Source organism: Schistocerca serialis, chromosome 6 (assembly GCF_023864345.2).
Source record: "Schistocerca serialis cubense isolate TAMUIC-IGC-003099 chromosome 6, iqSchSeri2.2, whole genome shotgun sequence".
In the NCBI taxonomy this organism is placed as follows: Eukaryota; Metazoa; Arthropoda; class Insecta; order Orthoptera; family Acrididae; genus Schistocerca; species Schistocerca serialis.
The window spans coordinates 206,297,316-206,321,603 of NC_064643.1; the positions used below are offsets into that span (position 1 = coordinate 206,297,316).

General features: G+C 36.4%; 1 protein-coding gene across 1 annotated transcript in view; it reads right to left on the bottom strand.

Annotated features, from left to right (window-relative positions):
* LOC126484751 (neural-cadherin-like) overlaps window positions 1-24,288 on the bottom strand; it is a 395,219-nt gene that overhangs the window by 347,100 nt on the left and 23,831 nt on the right. The window contains exons 8-12 of the mRNA XM_050108346.1: window positions 23,456-23,602; window positions 20,163-20,354; window positions 18,041-18,231; window positions 14,620-14,809; window positions 11,678-11,860 (exon numbers count right to left, since the gene is read on the bottom strand). Of these exons, the coding sequence (XP_049964303.1) occupies window positions 11,678-11,860; window positions 14,620-14,809; window positions 18,041-18,231; window positions 20,163-20,354; window positions 23,456-23,602 (903 nt within the window). The remainder of the gene's footprint in view (window positions 1-11,677; window positions 11,861-14,619; window positions 14,810-18,040; window positions 18,232-20,162; window positions 20,355-23,455; window positions 23,603-24,288) is intronic.

Genomic DNA, 24,288 nt, shown 5'->3' on the forward strand with positions numbered 1-24,288 from the left:
CACGACGAGAGGAAGCAGCTCCGCATACTAAAGTTTGCAACTTGTCTACATTCAAACAGCCTATAAATTTAATCATGTGTGCTTTATACTACACTGTACATGCACAATAAAAAAATCATTATTTGCTACCTTTCCTGATGTCACAATTAAATGGCCATGAGTGTATATTATTTTCTGGAATGTATGTTACAGTGACAGACATATCTGTAGCGTAGCCAGAGGGATAGATTGGTTTAGAAGCTGACAGTTTGTTTGGGAATTGGCTAAGCCAACAACATGAGTATGAAATCTTTTTGTTGTGGTGACATACTGATGTGTGGAGTTGCCCAAGGTCTAGTTGTGAGCTGGCAAGGCCAGCTAATATGATGTCATAAAAATTATTATAATTTTTTGTTGTGGTATGTATTTCACACATATTGAATTTCAGTGAGTGTTTGATGTCCTCCATTTAGATGATGCAAAAGCAGGGAGGTAACAGCAGGTTCAGTATTTTCATTTTAAGTAATATCCACACATTTATGACTACAATTTTCTCACTGTAAGCCTGCCTGCCACCACTGAAGAGGTTGTTGTCTGTGTGAAAATTGTGCATCCATCTGGGATATACTGCATTGCTGTATTGAGGATATGAAAGTGAAAACAGATTGATCAGCTGCTTATTTTCTTCTAGTTCCTGATCTTGAATTTAATAGTGAACAGCAATATGCGAATTACAGTGCACAGTTTCCAGCCAGCAGTTATTGTTTGTGAAGTCAACATGCTGGTCAGACTCAATGTTTATAAAGACTTAATTTCTGTGGCCACATTAACAGCCACTGGAACATCTCACATCATACCTCAATGACAGGAGCAAAATCTGCTATATGTGCCAAAAATTTAATTCTCAAGTTACCAAACATCTGGAAAAGTGCGAACCCTTCTCTTTTCTAGGTCACAGAAGAGGATATATGTCAAATTTATATACAGGCCCTGTATTTGACAGAGAACAAAATTATTGCCCAATGAACACATTATTCAGCAGTTACAGGAGATGAAGAAACATTGAAGGCTGATCAGATTATTGCTAAATACTTTAAACATTATATCCTTGAGTAGAATCTTCATTATGGCAAGAACGGAATATGCATATAATACACAGTGTACCATTGCCAAACAGTATGTTGTTTCCATCTATTAAGAACTTACTTATGTTGTGAATGAGAACAGCAAGCAAAGTACTTTGTGTGTGTGTGTGTGTGTGTGTGTGTGTGTGTGTGTGTGTGTGTGTGTGCGTGCGTGTGTGTGTAAATGTAAATGTAATGGTAACTTGCTACTAACCAGCCAGAGGAGGCATTGACCAATAGATTGGCACATTTAAAAGTGGACTAATCTATTGGAAAAGACTCTCAGACTTAGAAAAATACACATTCATTCACACACATGCAACTCGCACATACATGGTCTCTGTCCTCTCTGGACACTGAGACCTGACACAGAGATGACACACGTCATGTGTATGTGAGTTGTGTGTGTGTATAAATGTGTGTGTGTTTTTCTAAATATCAAGAAGGACTTTGTCCTATAGATCAGTCTACCTGTAAATATGGCATTCTACTTCTCAGTGTCTCCTATATGTAGTGGGTAGCAACCTATCCTAATTCATAATGTTCTTATTCAGTCCTGTATTTTCCAGTATAAATGTGATATGTTTGTCTTAAAATTTACAGTACTCGCATCCTCTGATTTGTTACACAGGAGACTTGGGGGGTGCCTTTTTTATATGAAAAGTAAATAAATGTTAAGAAAATTCAAAAGAATGGAATGTATGACATTGATTTACAGGAAATACTGCAATACCATTTATAGTTATAATCTAATAATGGGAAGTCCAGGATGGAATTTAACAGTATTATGAAAAGAAAAGTTGCTACTCACCATATAGTGGAGATGCTGAGTGGCAGATAGGCACAACAAAAAAACTGTCACAAATAAGCTTTCGACCAACAAGGCCTTTGCCAAAAATAGACGGCACACACACACACACACACACACACACACAAAACACACACTGGCAGTGTAGCTTCAGCTGCCAGAAACTCTGCAGTCATGGGTGTGTGTGTGTGTGTGTGTGTGTGTGTGTGTGTGTGTGTGTGTGTGTGTAAGCGCACGCACACACACGCACACATGCATGTTGTCTATTTTTTACAAAGACCTTGTTGGCTGAAAGCTTATTTGTGGCAGTCTTTTTGTTGTGCCTATCTGCAACTTAGCATCTCCGCTATAGCATGAGTAGCAACTTTCATTTTCACAATATAGTTATGATCTGTTACACAGGAGCAAGTTAAAATTACAGTAAAACATCTGACTAAAAAAGCTCCACAGAAAACTTTTGAATTTTTTTTTACCAGCATTATTGCACCACAACAACTGTGGTACCATTTTTAAATGTACAGAAAATGTATTTTTATTCAAATTGTCAAATTGCCTTCAATAAATTAAGAAATAGCAGGACTATCTACTAAAAATTGTACAGTTATTGTTTCAGTGAGCCATTCTCCATGTTAAATACATTCCCTTTTAACTTATCACTTTATATCTTTAGTCTCCATATTTAGTGGTGCCTGGGTATAAAGTTTTAGTTTTTAGTTTGTAGCGGAGGTTTGAAATTTTCTTTGTTACCAGTGATGTAATCTGGCTCAAAATTGTAACTTTCAAGAGAGTGGTAGTTATTGTAAATTAAAATTAAAATTTATAAATTCAGAGAGAAGGAATATTTAAGTAATTGGTGACGTGAATCTCACTGTTGAGCTACACATGTCAAATGATTTTCGTTTGAAGCACTAGTACTGTACTGTTGTTGGTTGAATGTCCCCAGAAAATTATGCCATACCTAGTAACTGATTCAAAGTAGCTGTGATGCACTACTTTTCTAGTGCTGATATGAGAGGCACCAGATACAACCCTCACTGCAAAATCTAGGGTATTTAATTATTAGTTAAAAAGTCTACATGTGCTTTCCAATATGCTGCACACATGTAATATGCACACTATGTAATCAAAAGTAACCTGAGTAATGTGGAGCTGACCACTATATATCATGAGCAGTGGACTTCCCAGTATAAAACGTGGTGGTGGTGGTGGTGGTGGTGGTGATGGTGATGGTGATGGGGGGGGGGGGGGGGGGGGAGGTTGTATTGTCAGTATAGATTCAATAACAGTAGAATCAGACAGTCAAGAAGGGTCAGTGACTTCAACTGTTGACTTATCGTTGGTGGTCAACTGTTGGTGATCTGACTATGAATGAGAAGTGTGAAGGAACAACCACAGTTAAACCACGACTAGGCACACCTCACATACTGAGAGACAGGGACTGTCAAGCAGTGCAGAAGGTGGCTGTAAAAATTCACATGAAGTCAGCAGAAGAAACCACTCATGAGCTCTTAAGTTCTATCAGCATTCCAGCTAGCAAAATGACTGTGGGTAGGGAGTTAAAAAGAATGGGATACAATGGTCGAGCAGCTTGTAATAAGTCACACATTTCTATGATCAAAGTTAAGTGATGTTAGATGTAGTGTAAAGAGTGATGACAGTGGACAGTGGATTATTGGAAACAAGAGATTTTGAGTGATGAATCGTGCTATACTGCTATACCCTATGGCAGTGCAATGCAAAGCCTGGTGAACTTTACCTGCCATTAAGTTGTTCCAACAGTAAGGTATGGAGGAAGTGGTGTTACAGTACATGTTTCTTTTTTGGCGTTGGGGTGTGGTTCCCTTTACTGCACTTAAGGCAACGCTAAATGTGAAAGGATATGAACACATTTTGTGGCATTGTGTACTGCATACTGTTTGGAGTCAATGACTGTATCAGCACAACAATGCACCAGATCATAAGGCAGCAACTGCGAGGCAATGGTTTGTGGGCAGTAACATTTCTAAATGGACCGGGTTGGCCAGAGTCCTGGCTTGAACATAAAGGGACATCTTTGGTGTGAGTTATAACATCAACTTTGTTCCAGCCTCTGGTGCCTGCCACCATTACTTTCTCTCGTTTTGGTTCTTGAGGAAGATTGGGCTGCCATTCCTCCACAGTCAGACACCTCATTTAAATTCTCCCCAGCTGTTATAAAGGCAAAGGGTGGGAACATCCCATATTAATGTCCACTAATTGATGTCTCTGTTCATAACACCAGTGATCATATCATTCTGAGTTTTAGCAGAACTTCTATCTCTGATGGAGAATCTATTTATTGAGATAGTGATCAATGCCCTTTACTAATTATGCATAAAGCACGTATTTATGTTTCAAGCATCTAGATACATCGGAAGCAATTGGTTCAGTGACACCACAATCGCCCTCCATCAGCACACCAACAAATGCATATTTATGTTCTCGTAAGTCGAACTTCCATCTAAATTTCTTTTTTGAAGTCCAATTACTATTGTTTTTGTAATGCAAAACATTTATTACATTTAATTTCATATTACTGCAGTCTGGGATCACAAACCTTCTTATGTCTCATTGGATGACTTCTGTGCCTATAAAATCACAAAAACTGAAATGTTCAGGTAATAGGGTTGTCTTCTACAGTATGAGTTCTAATTTCATTCCACCTTGAAAATTCTGCTCATCTATGTCATTAATGTGCTCATGCTGTTGTCATTGTGATGTGTCCCATGTCCTGGATAATCAACATTCAGAATTTCATATGTTTTGTCATTTTGTACAGACGATTAATATGTGAATGTTCCAAAAATGTTTGTCAATAAGAGGTAAGTAAATTAGTAACAACTCTGTGGAATTATTCTGACATATTTTTTATTTCATTTTTGTGATGTGCAAATGGAGACACTTCAAGCAAAACAGCTTGTGACATTTTTCACATCACAAATATACTCAATGAAAAACTTAATTTTGATTCTCATTACAAACAGAATTATATCTGAAGTGTAATTTTACGAGACCAATTAATACATCAAATTTGTGTGGTACTATATATAGTTCATGGACATTTAATGCTAGTGATGGCAAAACATGAAGAATAACGTGTTTCCAACAGTTTCTCAGAAAGTATGCTATGCTGAGGAGTAACAGTTGACACCGTCTTCACAGCACAATCACACAGCATCCTATTCTTGTTGCTATTGGTACTGAGCCTTGAAGTCATCATCAGTAAATATCCTTTAATTGAAACTTCCTGGCAGATTAAAACTGTGTGCCCGACCGAGACTCGAACTCGGGACCTTTGCCTTTCGCGGGCAAGTGCTCTACCAACTGAGCTACCGAAGCACGACTCACGTCCGGTACCCACAGCTTTACTTCTGCCAGTACCTCGTCTCCTACCTTCCAAACTTTACAGAAGCTCTCCTGCGAAACATGCAGAACTAGCACTCCTGAAAGAAAGGACATTGCGGAGACATGGCTTAGCCACAGCCTGGGGGATGTTTCCAGAATGAGATTTTCACTCTGCAGCGGAGTGTGCGCTGATATGAAACTTCCTGGCAGATTAAAACTGTGTGCCCGACCGAGACTCGAACTCGGGAGTTCGAGTCTCGGTCGGGCACACAGTTTTAATCTGCCAGGAAGTTTCATATCAGCGCACACTCCGCTGCAGAGTGAAAATCTCATTCTGGATCCTTTAATTGAACATTATGTAAAACTAATTTCACATTGTTCTACTGATAAAGCACATAAAAATGCACTCCAAACAACATTTTATTTCTAATGAGGACTAAAGTAGCATTTTCAAGTGATATTGTCTGCCACATGAAATAGATGATGAGCAAGTCTGTATATTCAGAAAAACTAAGTTAAAAAGCATTATCAGAAACACACATTCAAGATGCTTGAATGTTAGGAGATCAATGCATGTGACTGTTGGTCTTGGTTGAGAATGTAAAAAAAGTGCAGTAAAGATGAGTTGGTGGATAGTGGGGGAAGTGAGACACTGGGACAGAAACATACATATTACTTTCAGCAACAGTTGGGATTTGGAGGAGAGAGGTGGGAAGTGGTGATGGTGGTAGTTGTGTTGAGAGCAGCAGTTTCCACCTGTGTGGTACTGAAGGGCTGGTACTGGACATCATGGCCTGGATGGCACATAATTATGATATTATAATTTTATGAAGCAATCACAGTCAAAAACACTGTGCTAAGCAGGATGCTCTATGACCAGGTGGTCAAATTTGCCATCATTAAGTGGCCATTCCTAGGAGTCAATGGTTATGCTCACAGAGAATGCTGCAAGGTCTTTGCAAAGAGGCTGGCAGATGATATGGCTAGTCATGGATATTTTTCTACATCTGTTAGATTAACTGCTGTCTTAACACAGAACTGGACTATCAACCAGTGTCAGCAAATGGGAAAGATTTTAACAACTGTATTGTTCAAAGGGGTAGACTTTCTTGACCATGGTCTTGGTAGCCGGAGTGGTGTAATGATTGAGCCTGTTATTGTGTGTAGGCACTCAGGTAGCATTTCAGGCAGTGCAGGAAGAAAGGCGAAATATTCATCATTTCAAGGCATTACACAATATTGTCAAACTATGGTAGAGGCTGATGACAGAGCAGTTCTGTGATGCAACATCTGTCTATATGCAAGCATGAATTGGAAGATTTGTTTGTGGACCAGACAAGAGATGGTACTTCCTGCTTTAAGGTGGTGGTGGTGGTAAGATTTAAAAATGCCATTGTTAAATTCTTCAATAAGAAAGGTGGCAGAAGAGACGTCAATAACTACCTACCCGTTTAACTAGTGACATAATTTTCCAAAATTTTTGAAATGGTGATGTATTCTAAAATAGCATCCCACCTGAGCAACTAGTAATTTTACAATCATTAAATAACAAAACACCACCAGTTGGTATTTTCTGCAATCTATCCAATGCATTTGACTCCATGAAGATGTCCAGTGTAGCTTTGGATGAAATGTCAGGGATAGAAAAGTTCCATGGACCACGGCTATACAACCCGGAAGAATTCTCGGTATACTAACACTGTTGCTATGGAAGATGAGGTAACCACTCATTTCACCCCAAGAGGTGAAACTGTGAACAGTTAGAATTATTGTGATGTGTTGTGAATTAAATTGAAACCTGCAATCAGATCCAAATGTCATGGAAAATTGTGGAAATTTGTCATCCTGCAGCAAGATAATGCTTAGCTGCATTCTACCAAACAGATGGCCAAAACAATAAATGAATCGGGATTCATTGATTGAACACCTGCCACACAGTCCAGACTTGGCTCAGATTTCCACATGTCTGGACTGTTGAAGGAAATGCTCAGAGGGGGAAGATTTGCAATCGATGCAGCAGTCATTGATGGGGTGCAAAATTCATAACAGGAGTAGCCAAAAGACTTTTTTTCCAAAGGAATAAAAAAAACTTGTGAAACGTTGGACAAAGTGTGTCAAACTGCAGGAAGATAGTATAGAAAAATAATATATGCTTCATTCTAAAGATTAAAAACAGTCTTGATTGTAACTTTTTATTTTTATAGGAGTGACTGGTTTTGATTCTATTTGAGAACCATCTTCAGACTCCAGAGCGGTGGGTGGACTCTGTGGAGCAAGTTGCGCTGACCATCGACATTGGAATAACTGCTGGCCATTATTTTAGTGTTGAAGGTCGGTGCAACTTGCTCCACGGAGTCCACCCACCATTCTGGAGTCTGAAGATGGTTCTCAAATAGAATCAAAACCGGTCACTCCAATAAAAATAAACAGTTGTAATCAAGACTGTTTCAATCTTTAAATTTTAATTTTAAAAGATCGCTGATAAAGTTTTCAAAAATTTTAATATATGCTTCAGTTTTCTACCATTAGAATAAATATTCCTTTCTCAAAACGATTTACAAATTAATTCATTATTTGGATACAGGTTGACTCGTTCCAGATCATTATGATTTATAATGCAAATGATCCATGAAACACAAAACTAACTAACTGACTGATTAACCTGCAACCATAACAGAGATTTGCATATCATCTGCTGTCCCTCTAAAGAAAATGGATTTATGTAAATGAAGTGAATCTCCAACCATTTATTAATCTACAAGGTCTACAACTTTGCTTCTGCCATTTTTCCCAAACATTTCAGGCTTTAATGAAACAAACTGGTTACATGTGTATCATTTGAAGTATTTTCCATCGCTGGCCACTACTTTCTCCCATCTTTCAGGCAGTGTATGAATCCCGCATAGAAAAAATTGTTTATCTTTTGAAGCGATCCACAAATCGATCCAATTTGTGACTTCATCATGAGATTGGAAGTGTTGGTCAGCCAGGCCATTGATCTAAACAGGTGATAGTCAGAGGGAGCAATGTCTGGAGAATACGGCAGGTGGGGTAGGACTTCTCATTTTAACGTTTCAAAGTACGTTCTGACCTCCTTTGCAATGTGGGGTCGAGCATTGTCATGTTGAAAAATCACTTTATTGTGCCTCTCGCTGTATTGCGGCCATTTGTCTTTTAGTGCTCTGCTCAAACACATGAACTGTGTTCAATAACAAGCACCTGCGATTGTTTCACTTGGTTTTAACACCTCATAGTACATGAAGCTGAGCTGGTCCCACCAAATGCAGAGCATGGTCTTGGAACCACGAATATTCAGTTTGGCCATCAACGTGGAAGCATGGCCGTGATATTCCCACGATTTTTTTGCATTTATAGTTATCGTAATCAACCCATTTTTCATCCCCGGTCACAATGCGATGCAGAAATCCCTTCTGTTTTTGCCTCTGAAGCAACTGTCCACAAACACCGTTCAATGTCTCTTGGTTTCAGTTCACATAGGACTCAAGTTCCTTCTTTCTGAATCATCCCCATAGCCTTGAGACATTTTGAAATGGCTTGCTGTGTCACTTCCACTAATCATGTCAATTCTTCTTGAGTTTTTTTTTCAAATAACTTCCGGGAATTCAGCCAGGTAACACTTTCAGCGACCGCAGATATTTCGGCGGGAGAACACCCCGCCATTTTCAAGGCAAACTGCAACGGACAGGTGGCGTACATGCAAATTTAATACCTCGGTTCTCGGACAGAAGCAGGAAAGATAAAACACACGCACACACACACACACACACACACACACACACACACACACAGAACACTAGTGCCACCAAAGATGACCAAAGTCAGAGCTATCGATAGTGAGATTATGAATTCGCAGGTGAGGCAGCATTGACTCTGTTCCTCTGTTTTTTGACAAGGGAGAGAGCCGGATTCCAAACAGAGTTTAAACAGAAACCTCCATCCCTGTTAACGAGGTTGCTCGCTAATTTAATCTCAACTGCCTCCCTAATAACACTGTCCCAATAGCTGAACGTGGATGCCAATATTTCGGTGTTATTATATAACATGGGGTGACCAGTATCCAAGCAATGTTCGGCAATAGCAGATCTATTTGGCTGCTGTAATCGTGTGTGCCGTTTATGCTCAGTACATCTGTCCGCTGTCGCTACCTATCAGCAAATGGGAAGCAAAGTTGTGCACCTTGTAATTTTTTTTAAGAACAGTTAAAAACATTGTTCCTGGATTAAATGATTTGCAATTGATGGATTTTAAACAAACTATTTGGTAAAAAGATATTATTATAGGTTCCCATCACTGATGTGTAATGAACAGACTGACTTTTATTGCTGGTCATGGTTGTGAATGTTCCACTATCTGGTAGAAGCTGTGCTTAAATTTGTGCATGAAAAGAAACACTGGGTTTATGAAAATTTGTTATTTCGGCTGTTTTAAGAAATACTGTCTATAGCAAAATATGAGGCTAAAAAGGTGTGATTCAAGTGACAGAGAAAAATTTTCTATCACTGTGTTTCCATAACCCCTATGTGGCCAATGCCACAAATTATCTCACACTACATATTTTTCAAAATACTACAGCTAGTATCCTAGTCTCAGAGAAGGATTGAAGTAAATAATGGAAAAAAACTCTTAGTAAAAGTCTGAGGCGTTATACCGGTGCCAATATAAACTATGCATGATCAATTTTTTTAATACAAATTAATCTCCAAATTCCCACAGTAAGAGAGACTTGAGAATTTTTACAGCAACTGAAATTCCATACTCTATAAGTAAAAGGTAACGGGAAACGAATACACACAAAAGAACTTTCACTAAAATACCCAACAATGATTCTTGTTCTTGTCTCGAATGGTGCCAACATGAGCCAATCCACAATGTGAAACAAGTAGTCAGTTTTCAAAAACTACAAAACTGCAGTTCTCAAATTGCACAGCACTGACTCACTGTTCAATATGCAATGTCTGTGGCTATCTAGGTTATAGGGTGGAGATGATATGAAAAGGGAGACAGGCGTTGGAATGGAGGTATTGTTGGTGATTAGTGGGTTTAGAGTTAACACAGACTGTTATGGTGTAATCAGAGAAGTAGTGGACAATGTTAACAGTGTTGGTATTTTGAACTGAGGAGGACTATATCAGACTGATTTGAGAGAAGATGTTACCATTCAAGAAGGAACGTGGAGTATGTGTTCATCTGGTACTTAAATCATGAAGATGATATTAGTTAACTGAAGCCAGATGAGTGGACCAGTAATGAGTGGACCTGTATTTTGGGTCAATATGAACAATTCACATAAGAGGATGGTTATTCCAGAGATTTGTTTTTAAGCACAATTTTCACAGAAAAAGTGACTATCTGCTAAGATGCAATTAATCATTCCTGCATAGAGGAAGTAATATGTTTGGCACGAAAATGTTACACACATAGATACTATTCAATGGCAGTAAGGCCATGACTACAGAAGACAGTGCTGTACACTGACAGGCATCAATTAAGTTGGTAATAGACTCTCTTGTTGAGGTTGGAGTGGGAAGGGAACTGGAGCTAGTAGAAAAACCTCTTTGTGTGGGAGGAGCTGGAAGGGGGAGAGGGGAGGGGGGGGGGGGGGCAGATGTGCTAACAAAAATCTAGTAGCTCAAGCAGACATACCCTATGAAAATTAATCTGTAGGGTACTTATGTATGAACAGACCAAAAGAACTAGTAGTTAATGCAAACAGCAAAAATAAAGAAGGGTTTTTTGGGGAAGAGAAGGATTTCATGGCCATGAAAGCTTAAAAATGAATGATTGGTGGGGAGGATTCACACAGTAATTAAAGATTCAGTTCAACTTAATATGCAGTTTGAATGAAAGTTCTCATTTATTAGGGAAACTGATATCAAAGGGAAGAGCTCATGTGGTTCTCTAAGCTGAAGAACTTTCTATGTGATATGAACATGTAAAATACATTGTTTTGTGGCAACTAACTTTCATAAAAAGCTTTTTTAAAAAAAATCCTGTCTAATCACAAATTGTATTCTGTAATTAAATATGTGTTGCACAAACTAATAAATTACCTAAAAAAAAATAGCAATATAATCATACCACTGCTTTCTCTAAGTCGATGGACGAAAATCTATCTGGGATGATGAATATTTAGGTAATATTTAACAGCTCACAGAGAAAAAGTGATAAGACATGAGTTTAATTTTCTATTGTTAACTTAATTTGTTAATGCCCACACACTAGTATACCTTTCCTAGTTTATTAGATCAGTAGATCAGAGCAAAGGAACAATAATTTTAAAAAAATATATTTATTTCTCAAGGTATTTTTGCATTATACACGTGTGGAAAGAAAATAATATTTTTAAGGGGACTCTTATGGGAAGCTTAAATATTCTTCTTACCTGGTTATTAGGAAAAGTCCCATCTTTGTCAATCGCATTGACCTGAGTGACCTTTGTTCCAATAGGTTCTCCTTCAAGTACAGTTTCTTGCTCTCTTTCAGTAAATAAAGGAATTTCGTCATTTACATCTTCTAGCATGATATAGACTGTAGCCTCTGATGCTAGTTGTTGAGCTCCATTATTCTAAAATTTAAAACATAATTAATGTTATGCTGTTAGTTTTACAGGAAATTCATGTGTAGAAATAAGAATCACAGTTATGAAGTGTACTATCAGGAAATGCTCACACAAAGAAGATATGCACAGGGAAAGAATATAAAGTTTCTAGTAGGAGGTAAAAAGAAAAGGTGAAGCCTGAAATAAATTATGTATTGCATCGTGAATTGGCTATATTGCTTTACAGTTAAGTTGCACCACTGCCATACTTTATTAGGTGTAAATGACTTACAGACTCGTCAAAGACAAATCAGAAACCAAGAACATTGAAAAGCACAAATGTGTTTAACAGCAATCTTCTTCTATTAATTCAGTGCAATGTGCAGTTATTGTCGGCTGTATGTCAGCTCTCTGCTTCTCATTGTTTCAGTATTTTGTGTTGCTGATATATACAGGATGATTTCAAAAGAAAGAACGGCTTTCAACTGTTTATTACAGACAAAGTATGAAAGATAACACACATTGTGCATGTCACAGGATAGAGGAAGGTTGAAAGCTTTAAGTTTGCACAGGCACTACATATATAATGAACATGAGCACAATTCATTGCTCGAGGAACATTGAAATGGTAGTCCACTTCATTCCACACATTAATCAAAAGGTCCCTGTTTATCAAATTGATAGCTTCAACAATTCAGTTTCCCAGATCTCGAAGAGTATCTGCCATAGGTGGGAGAAATACTCTTTTATGTAACCCCACAGAAAAATATCACAAGGTGTGAGGTCTGGTGACCTAGGAGGCCAAAAGCAATGAATAATATCTTGTTATCCATCTCTTCCAATCACTGTTGGATGGTGTTGTTAAGATAATGCAGTACCTCAAGATGAAAGTGAGGCGGGATGATGTGTAGCATAAAAATGAAATCATTGGTATATTTGTGAAGCAGAGGAAACAACCAATTTTGCAGAATGTCCAGGTATGGCATTCCTGTTACAGTTACTCCAGTTTGGTGTTTCTCAAGTAATGCATGGTGCTCATGTTGAGTGTAGTGTATAGTGTCTGAGTGAGCATAAAACTTCAAAACTGCTTCTATCCAGTAACAGTCACAATGTTTTTCTATCTTTCATAGTTTGTCTGTAATAAACAACTGGAATCTGTCCTTTATTTTTGAATCACCCGATGTATAACACAATGACAAAAAGAAGGTAAGCCATCCTACTTATGTCTCATGCAGACTTGACAAGCATTTAAATGTCAGCTGAATAACGTGAAGCAGCTTTATGTACATAGTCTTCTGTAGTAAAAGTACCTATTACAAACTATCAATTAGTAACACTGCATACCATCTGAGAGAAACATATGGAATTTATCTCACACTTGATGTAGCATGTCACACTTACTAGTCACAGCTTGGTTCCTACAGCAGCAAGGGAAGAAACTGTTTGTAGGAACCAAACCAAACTGCTATGATTTGAGTAAGGATCAAATGAAAGAGGCAAAAGATATATCCATGAGGTATTATCTGTGAGAAGGCTTCCATCCAGATCTACTGTATACTGTAGCAGATTTGAGAGCATCATCAAGTTAGCACATCCCATTTGCATTCAACTGATGAAATATCTCTCAAAATAATAAGCTATATAACACGTGGAATCTGCTGGGTTGAGAAATTTTTTTTAAACTGCTTAGTACATCCTGGATGTCTTTTAGAAAGGATATGATTTTAATGTATACTGTTTTCTCAAAGTAGAATATGATATTTGACACATCCATTATTCATAATTGAAATTTTCCATGATACCAATAATATGCTACACCTTTATACTTACTGTTGGTCACAACAATGCTTTATAAAGAGTATTGCAACATTATATTCATCATAACATCACATTAAAAGTAAATGGTGTTCCATAAAGAAATGAACATAGTTATGGACCATTCTGAAGAAATAACACTGTATAAACATTCAACTTCATTGCATTTTACAGCTCATGCAGACAGATGCTGCATTGTTAATCAGAGCTCATGTCTCTATGCTTTTGTAAGATAAAGTGCAACATCTAAAAGGTTGAAGCATGGAGTCATTCCATATCCTAGCAACTGTGATGCTGTTGGAATCAATGAGAAGCTGCCGATTCAAACATTCCTTGCAGCAATATAACCATTCTGGACACATCCCATTTAATGTATCTATTCCACTGTGTCCCACAACTAAGATTGCCATATATTTTTGTGTTTATTTACAGACAAATAGCCCAGCAAGACATGCAGAAAAGCTTCACAGTGTTTGAAAAAGAAGAGACAGGTAGTTAACATCTTGGACAGATAACTGTGCACTCTCAGATCAGTAACATGCCCGGGTTCTGCACAAACAGCAAAAACCCAGGTCATGTCTTTGTACCTGTCACAGACAGGAAAGTTAATAGCAATTTACATACACTGTGTGTAACCAATGTTTCAGGTTTAACATAAAATGCTGCAATCACTTCACTCCATGAAAAGAATTGCTATGGTCTATGCTAATTAAATATAGTCCAAACTGATTCTGATTCAAACACTAATTGTGTTCTAACATACAGCTGACAAGTTTCCTTTAATGCATCCCTGTTGACAACTCAAGTCTCTTAAATATTTTGCAGTACGAGCTTCATAATATTGTAAAGCCATCACTTACAGAAACTCATTATGATATTATCACCAACAAAATCTTAAGAGAATAATTCTTGTGCATGGAATTAATACTTTATCTAACATTTCTCACTGGAAATAAATTATTTTTATTTACCTCAACTCGTATGGTGAGATTGTACTCCTTAATTGATTCATAATCAAGTGGATGATTTACTTTTATATCTGCCCAAGTAAATCCATTATCAGTTCTTTGCTGTAGGTAGAACGTATGATACTTATTTGTTTGAGCTGTAGATCCAGGCATTAAACGATAGAATACAGTTGGATTTCCATCTATGCCTGAGCTGTATGAACACACACAAAATTTTATTAACATTGAAAAGCATCGACAGCAATTAATTTTCCAATTTCATTTTATTGATACAATAGTCAGTCTAGTACTCTCTATAACTTGTGTCTTATTTAAGTGCTCAATATGTACATTCACATGTTCTTCCAAAACTGTTTATGTAATGATTTCTGCAAAGCATATATCCTGAAGTTGCTGTTAGAGTGATCAGTGGAAGTGACAGTCAGGTTTGTTCATGTAAACTAATAGTAAATATTCAGTGTTAAATACTGAATTTTAAAACTGATCACATTTCTAAAGCAACAAGGCTCATAAAACTCCTTTACATATTTAGAGTAAGATTACTATTACTATACTGCTATTTCTTTTCATTTCTCATAACATTAGGAAAGGCTCACATGCAAATGAAAATCAAAAGGCTTTTCATATTTTATTATTCCAACTGCTTCTGAGCATACACAATTGTTACAACAATGAAAACAAAAAGTTACTATAAAAATTTGAACTGAAGTCATGCTACATGATTTTCTAAAACTGTTTATTAATTATATTTTCAACCATTTTGTCAAAAACTGCTTTGTTATTGATGTTACCTGTATTCATAATTTGTAGCAAATCAATAAACTACACTTGCAGCTTACACATTATTTGTAATAACTATCTAGGCATTTCCACACAAAAGCTTTTTATGTAACTTAACTGGTTCATGCTTTCAGATAAAGCCATCATTTTGCTGCACCATTATGGTAATATATCCCCATATGTTCCTGGATCCCTGATTTTAGTTTTGTGCCACCTACCAGTTTTTGATTAATAGGGTACAATTGAATTCAATTTTGTAGATTAGTGCCCTAGAGGCTAATCACCACCACCCATGTATTTTATGTGCAAGGTGTGTGTGCTTGTGAAATAAAAATCAAAAAGATTTTACTGAGCCAAACAACTGCATTAAAACCTACACTAAAATGAAATACAACATAACTTTTCTTAACTCCCTGATCCACCCCAAAATACACTTCCCCAAATATAATGATTAGAAGTGAGTACATAATTGTGCTTCCAAGTGTGATGCATTAGCCTTTAGAAAATGCAGAAAGTGTGACTGGTGCATTTAGGAAAATAATATGAAACAAAAATTTTAGATAACTAAGGAGAACATTTTAATAAAAGAATAATTTTTCATCCAGGAAATATCATATTGGCCAAGTATAAAAACACAACAAGAAAACAGTTTTGATTTATTATTAGTCAATTTAAATTTGCAGAGAAATGCACGAGAGGAATAGCATTTTTCATTATACAGGCAGAATGTAAATTTAAAGGCTTATTTAAACTGAAAGACATTCTATGCGTTAGATAACCTGTTGTGATGAAAAATCTCACAAAATCATTCAACTTTTGGAGATGAAGTTAATGTTGCGAGTACATGTTTTCAGATCTGCTGAATGTTATATTGCCAAAAGAAGGATCAAACTCATTTGATTCCATGAAACTATGTTTATCCTATCATCCTCACTATCCTCTAATTCTTATTATCCTCATTGCATTTCTTTCATAATGCATTTCATTCCTCTCTTTCTCCTCTTTGGAAGGCTTTGAAATGAATGCTGAAGGTAAGATTTGACCGTTCAGGCTAGTTTGGGCACAATGGTTACTATCATGCAAGTGGCAAGTCACAGAATAGCAGATTCAGCTTGACAGTGGGTGAGTTATAGTACTCAGTCTATGACATTGCTCTAAATATTGACAAATACATGATGTCTGCTATCATCTAAAAAAATATATTTTGTAAGGAAAGTCTTTTTAACATTGATGGTGAGAAAATTCTATTCTTTAAGAAACACTTGAGAATATGTGCTGGTAATTTAACTGATGTTAGAACCATAAAAACCACTGTTTCTCACATTTAAATGCTATCTGATCAAAAATACTGCTCTTTCTCAGGTTTACTTCATTAAATCAGCACATACATCTACTACTTTTATGCAGTAATCTTTGTGTGAAGTCTTGTTGATTCATGTAAAGATGCCAAAGGGTAAGCTGCTACATCACTTTTGCTCAGCATCTCCAAGATTTCATAAAAAGAAAAAAATAATTGCATAGTTCACAGGAGCCATATTAAAAAATTGAAGGAATGATATTGCCGTCATTAGGAAACTGAATGTTTCAGTCATTTAGCATAAAGCAAAACACAACAGCTCTCAAATGGGTGACCAATATGATATCTCCAAAAACCAAATGCAAAGCTCACATTTCTCTTTGTGACTACAATTTGCACTAAAGGCAGTAAATGAAATTTCTCATCCCAGATGCAGATGGCAATCATTGCAGTCAAATGAATTAATAACAAAATTCTACAATTTAGATAGATATCCATATCTTATCATCTGAAGATTAATAAGAAAAAATAATTAAGAAGCAGAAAGAACATAGCACGATTCTATAGTTTCAATAGCTATAACAGTGAAACCTAATATCTGCTGGTAAACATGCTGTTCTACAACACATACCTACAGATTTTCATTTGACTGGAAGGATTCCAAGACATTTTCCTTATAAGCTTTGTATTTTACATCTAGAAGACGGACACAAAAAAACAACAAACACACACCAAGTATAACTGGACGTGCATTAACATTTACGGGAGCAAACGTGCAAAATATTTCTCCCAGTGCCGTGCATGGATTAGGCGTGCCCCACGGAGCAACCAACACTGAATCGGGTGACAGACCTGGCTTTAACGGACACAACTTTTGCACCAACTGGCATGTTTTCTTTAATGTAGATGGGCCCATACTGAACATGGTCCCACACTGGAGGATTGTTTGCACGGTCCACAACATCTATTTGGACTTCGACGGTTCGGGACAAGGGAGGGTATCCTTTATCTTGAGCCATGGCCTCCAACTTGTATGTCTCTCGCTATATTAAAAAATGTTCAGTGGAAAAACAAGAAAAATCACGCCGTTAGTCATATTAGTTCTTACTGACTATCTAAATCGAGAAATGAGGATGTATGGGGCACGCACAGTCGGGCCAACTCCAGCTGTGGAATCTCCTTAGCAACTGAATTAGTCCAACGATGTACTACTGTCAAAAAAGAGATTACTTCAAAAAACAAAATCAGTAGCATGTTCCCATTTCCACAAACGGCAGTTGCTATGAAGATGCTTGTTCTTCTCTGGTGAATAAGCTTAGACAATAAAGAGACCTGTTAAATACAAACCTGGCCTTTACCGATGTCACTACTGTACCAACTGTGACATTTTCTTTGATGTGAATGGGGCCGTATACACCCACGTCCCACAGAGGAGGCTTATTGTTCCTGTCTACGACGTCTAATTCAACGTCCACATCTGCATAGGAGGGAGGAATGCCCCTGTCTGAGGCGCGGACACGCAGACGATATTTTTCTCGCTACAGTGGCATGAAAAGATGTGCTGTCAGGTCAAAGGGGAGATAACAAGCACAACTTTCAATTCAAAAAAAGAAAGGAACTAATTATAAAATAAAACATGAAACAAAGAAATACTGTAAAACCATCATTAACCTACCTCAAACAAATAAAGATTTAAATAAATGAAATCTCATTCCACATGATTTTCACGGATCAGAATGACTTTATTCAGCAAAGAAATTTAATTCATTTTCAATTAATTTTTTTTATAAAGAATGAGTCACTTCCAGAATAAATGATGTTTAGAAAATTTACTAATTCTCTGTAACTGTACCAACATTACTTTCAGAGTGCTCTCATTTAGGGACAATATTAAGCTTAACAGTATTTTTTCTATTCTACTTATTATAATACTAATGAACCATGATATTTATGGTTCTTCTTTATTTTTTAATATATGTATCTGTTGGAATGTAGTCACCTACTTACTGGAAAACATCCCTTGTTGAAGTTCAATTCCGATGAACAGAAATGGTGCAATCAACAAAATAAAAAAAGAATTTGAAAATTATAAACAATATTTTAAAGCAAGCAATCCACATGCGTAAAATAATGTACTTTTAAAAAGTGTGGGATGAGGGTGGTTGTTAAAAATGGGGGTATGTAGTCTACATCGTAAAAAAATGTGGACGACTTTTTGGTACGCTGCCCCATACACAGAAGGAAAAAGTCACAAATCTGATAACAACTGAGTAGCATCAGAGTAAACCTCAGCAGAAGGTTTAAAACAAAAATTAAAAATTAGCTCTGATGCACTCAGTTTGGCAAAATACCATACTTGTTCTAAACTCTATTAGGTCATCTCCTGAAAAAGGAGACAAAAAAATATCAAGAAAAAATATATTCTGTGTCAGCAAAATCGATGATTCAGCTCTCAAAAATCTTTCCACTTCTCTGAAAAGTAGTTCAAAAATTAGTGACTTAGATTTACATTCAGACACCAGAGATACAGTTCTCATCACAAAAAGCTATCAGTCCACTGCATATGCAGCAAAATCGCATCTCTTCCAAACCTAGAAAAATTCAAAAAATATTTAAAAACCTCGCGGTCAGAAAAACAAAAATATATAATCTGGTGATGAACAATATACGTCAAAGTATATCCAAGGAAATTAAACTTTGAGCTATTTGTAAAAAAAAAAAAAAAAGTTATGTAAGGACTCACAACAGTGCATTTGGATATACAGTGTGTGTATACGTTCACATACCATACTAATTTCAAAGAACAGTGAAATACAATATACAATAAAAAGTGCCGTACAAATGAAACTTATTGTATACAGTGAGTATTTATGTTTCTCAGCAACTTAAAGTAAAGTGTGAACAAATCAAGAATTTTACTCAAGAAGCTAAAGATAGAAATGTAAAGTGTGAGACAGAATAGGCTTATTTGAAACATGTCAAGGCACAATAAAGGTACTGAAATACAGCAATATCTTAGTATCACCTTATCTGCCGTGCACATCGTATTCCTTGTCCTCTCAAATGCTGCTTAATGTCATTATCATATGGAAATCAGGGCTTAATTTGATCGCATTAATTTTATGTTTGGATTTTACTTACGAAGTTAAATATGTCTGTGCTTAAAAGGAGAACTTGAAACTGACTCTCCCGATAGTAGAAGAGAATTGAAGATTAGAGTTTAATGTCCCATCAGTGTAAAAGTATTTAGCAACTGTCACCAGATCTACTCCTTCCAAATTAAACCCTGATGAAAGACGAGTTATATTCTGAATAATAAGAAAACAGTTGTAAAACAAAAGCAGTATGTAATCCAAAGACATGCTTGCAAATTTGTATGTAAATATCAACAACACCATCCATTCACACTTACATTATGAAAATTGGAGAAAAGAGCAGCCTGGTCACACATTTGCACTCAAATACTTACATCCAAAGGCTTCCTTAGAACAATCCAGCCAGACTCTTGTTGAATCTCAAAATATTCCAAGTCTGACGGGTTATATGGAGCACTCAGGGAATAAACAATAGCACCATTATTGTCAGCATCTTCATCAGAAGCTGAGACACGCAAAATGTTGGTACCAATGCTTGCATCTTGCTTGACATTTTCAATGTATTTCTGTGGAAAGAAGGAAATATATTGCATTACAGGTATGTGGATAATTATATTGATTTTTTTCTCCGGTTAATGCATCACATTTCAACCAAAACCAACATTGTTAACTTTCCACTGATCATACAGGCAGGCACTTCCTTCAGGCCCCCAATAAGTTCACGCATTTGCATTGGATTGTCATGCAGGCTCCTCATGTGTTAACATCTGATGTATTAACATCTGATGTGTTAACATGTATGTATGTTAACATGTATAAGGGATGCACTTTCAGTTATTATCATGTACTTTCATAAAAACAGACAGAAAGAAATTCTTGTTTCATCAGACACAATAAAACTTCTGTGGGATGCATTAAATTCATCTTAAAGCTTTTGTTCTTTCCCTATTTTCAGTAAATAATTTAATTGTTACATAATCTGCATTTAAATATGAAACAAGAAAGACATATAACTATAGGAGACATACTGTTCTGTCTGTGTGGTAAATTTTGAGGGAAAGAGAAATTATTAAATGTAGAGCAGATGTAAAATACTGTATTATGGCAAACTACCACACAAAACAAGTCTCTAAAGGGGTCCATTTTTATTTCTTGTACTGTGCATCAGTTAGGCAGTATGTTTCTAATAAAAGGTTTAATCACAAATACCACTGAAGAATTAACATGTTAACATATAAGTGCAAAAATACCAAGATCCCTGAGGTGACATTAGCTCAGATTTGTACAGTAAATTATTCATCAGTTTTGAGTACATTGTCCAAGAAGACCATTTTAATTTGTTTTAAGCTTTGTAACACATTGTTCTATAAGATGAAAGGAAAACTTGTTTGCTGCAAAACCGTTTACCTTATTTACAGATGGTCAAGTTTGGGCCTTGTACCAGTTAGCTTATTTACACGTGGTCAAGTCTGAACCTTGTACCTGAATTTCCTTGCATGTAGAAAATATTCCAGCTCATGACAAAAAGTAACATAAGATAAAATATGGCAGAATTCTGCACAAACTAAGTTTTTTATAAAACTTCCTGGCAGATTAAAACTGTGTGCCCGACCAAGACTCGAACTCGGGACCTTTGCCTTTCGCGGGCAAGTGCTCTACCATCTGAGCTACCGAAGCACGACTCACACCCGGTCCTCGCAGCTTTACTTCTGCCAGTATCTCGTCTCCTACCTTCCAAACGTGTCTCTGCAGTATCCTTTCTTTCAGGAGTGCTAGTTCTGCAAGGTTCGCAGGAGAGCTTCTGTAGAGTTTGGAAGGTAGGAGACGAGATACTGGCAGAAGTAAAGCTGTGAGGACCGGGCGTGAGTCGTGCTTCGGTAGCTCAGATGGTAGAGCACTTGCCCGCGAAAGGCAAAGGTCCCAAGTTCGAGTCTCGGTTGGGCACACAGTTTTAATCTGCCAGGAAGTTTCATATCAGTGCACACTCTGCTGCAGAGTGAAAATCTCATTCTAAGTTTTTTATATTTTCTAAATTTATGCTGGTGGAAAGCGAGAATACCACACATCTGGTCAACAACTGTTTTTTAAAAAATGAGATTGAAAAAACTAACAGTTATAGGGGAATAAGTGTTTAAACAGTTGGATACAATGTGCATGCAGGAATTTTAACTCTAAGGTTAAGATCAATAGCCAAAACAATTTTAACTGAGGACCAGAATGGAAGTAGATTTGGATGCGCAACAACTGACAATATATTTGCTTTGAAGATGTTGATAAATAAAACAAGAGAATTTAATAATAAGACACACAGAGCTTTTATTGACTATACCAATGCATTAACACAACTAAACTCCAGTCCACATTAAAAAAAATTGGAATTGCATGACTCTTCATATGGGCCATAAGAAGCCTATACAATGAAACTAAATCTGTAATAAAAACAGAGAACAAAATAAGTAAGACCTATGTTTTAACTATCCAAGAAGATAAAAAATTGCAGCCTTTCTCACTCTGTATATAATTAAGGTGATTAAAAACAGAATGAGGAATCAAAAAATAACATAGGAATAAAACTAGATGTGACCATTACATAAAAACATTAATGTATACTGATGACCAGACTATAACAACCGCTTCAGAAGAAGAATAGCAAAGAAATATTTTTAAATTAAACCAAACTGGCCTCAGAGATAATTGCAAAATATCAATACAATGACAAAAGTAATAGTGTTCTGAGGGAAACAAGAGGTGCACTCAAAAATAGTGATAGAAAATAAAATCTTCAAGTGACTAGGTCATTTTAACTACCTAGGGAGCAAAGATAGGAATAATAAAACAACAAAATTTCGGGGTATCTGTGGAACAATAAAAGAACATTAAACAAAAAGATAACTAAAGAAATATGGTTGAAATTCTATAAAACACTAGCTGTTCTAATGCTACTTTACAAATCTAAGGCTTCATAGCAAACAAAGAAGACATAAATTGATTACTGATGCCAGAAATCAGATTAGTTAAAGGATGTAAACTAGGAGATAGACTAAGAAATGAAGATATTAGAAATGAGCTTAAAATATTTGCAATGGCAGAAAAAATTGACACACATAAGCAGAAATGGAAGCAACATGTAAACAGAATGCAACAAGACACATACCCTAAAAATTTTTTTCAATATATATCCAAAGGGATAAGGGATGTATATCACCCTGGGAAGTGTTGGAGCTAAGACACACAAGCTGGAACAGGTTCCTCAAACCTAATCCATGAATGTAGATAATGATGAGGATGAAGGTGATGATGATGATGATGATGATGATGATGACGCTGATGAAAAAATAGTTTAATCATTTGTGAAATTATTTATTAAGTTACGAATGGAAGGGTGAAAAGTACAAACTGCGGAAAGATGCCATATTTGATAAAAAAAGAAATAAAGAATGACAGTGTCAAATATACACACAAGAGTGAAATATTTTATGTTTGGACATAGCGTTCTATTCTGTCATCACTGCTGTGAAACAACTACCATTTATTTATTACTCAATAATTATGCTTGTCCTTTGCAACTTACGAAAAGCTGATAGTGGTGAGAGACTGACATATTTGCTATTTTCATATTACTGCTGTTGTAGTTTTCTGTCACATTTCATAGTAAACAAAGACTTACCTGTCTGTCAAACAAAGGTGGATTGTCATTAACATCAGTGATTTCAACTGTGAATGAGCAGACACCTTCCAGTGAAGGTTCACCTTGATCTGTTGCCTTTACTGTTACAGATACAAATTTTCCATCATCGCCTTCACGGTCAAACACCTGTGGATTAGACAATAAAGTAGCTTGCTTCATTTATTCACAAATACTATTTTCTAATGATTAGTTATGGGAAACAACACACTGAATGAGGGTATCGCATTACAGCTTAAGAGACAGAATTTGTTACAAATGCTCCCTTCATTTACTACTATCATTGTCACATTTACCATCCACAATACTGACATTTGAGGTATGACTTACAACTAATCATTGTGTATACAGTTTTAATCTGTTACTCCTTCAATAGCTGTCCTTAAATTGTGAGACTCAATGAAAACATTCTTCAACTACCACTGTCAACAAAACCTCCATTTTTTCCCCTCTACCTTCTCATGTATCAGCTAGGATTATAAGGAATCTACTAAACAAGAACTGAGGCTACCACTCTTTCATTTTCACATGATTATGCCATATATGATGACTAATTAGCAAGACAGTTTACCAGCCTTAGACAGTTTGTTGACGTATACATCCACTAACTGAAACTCGTATATAATGCCTCTCAGAATCTGCATCAAAGTTTAATGGATTCCTTTTAGTGTTCATGTGGTTGACCTCACACTTTTCATTAGTTTGGGTCACCTGCCAATTTTCACACAGTACAGATATAGTCATTTTGCAATTGGTTTTGATCTTCTGATGACTTTACTGGATGATAAACAACATCATCATCTGCAAAGAACCAA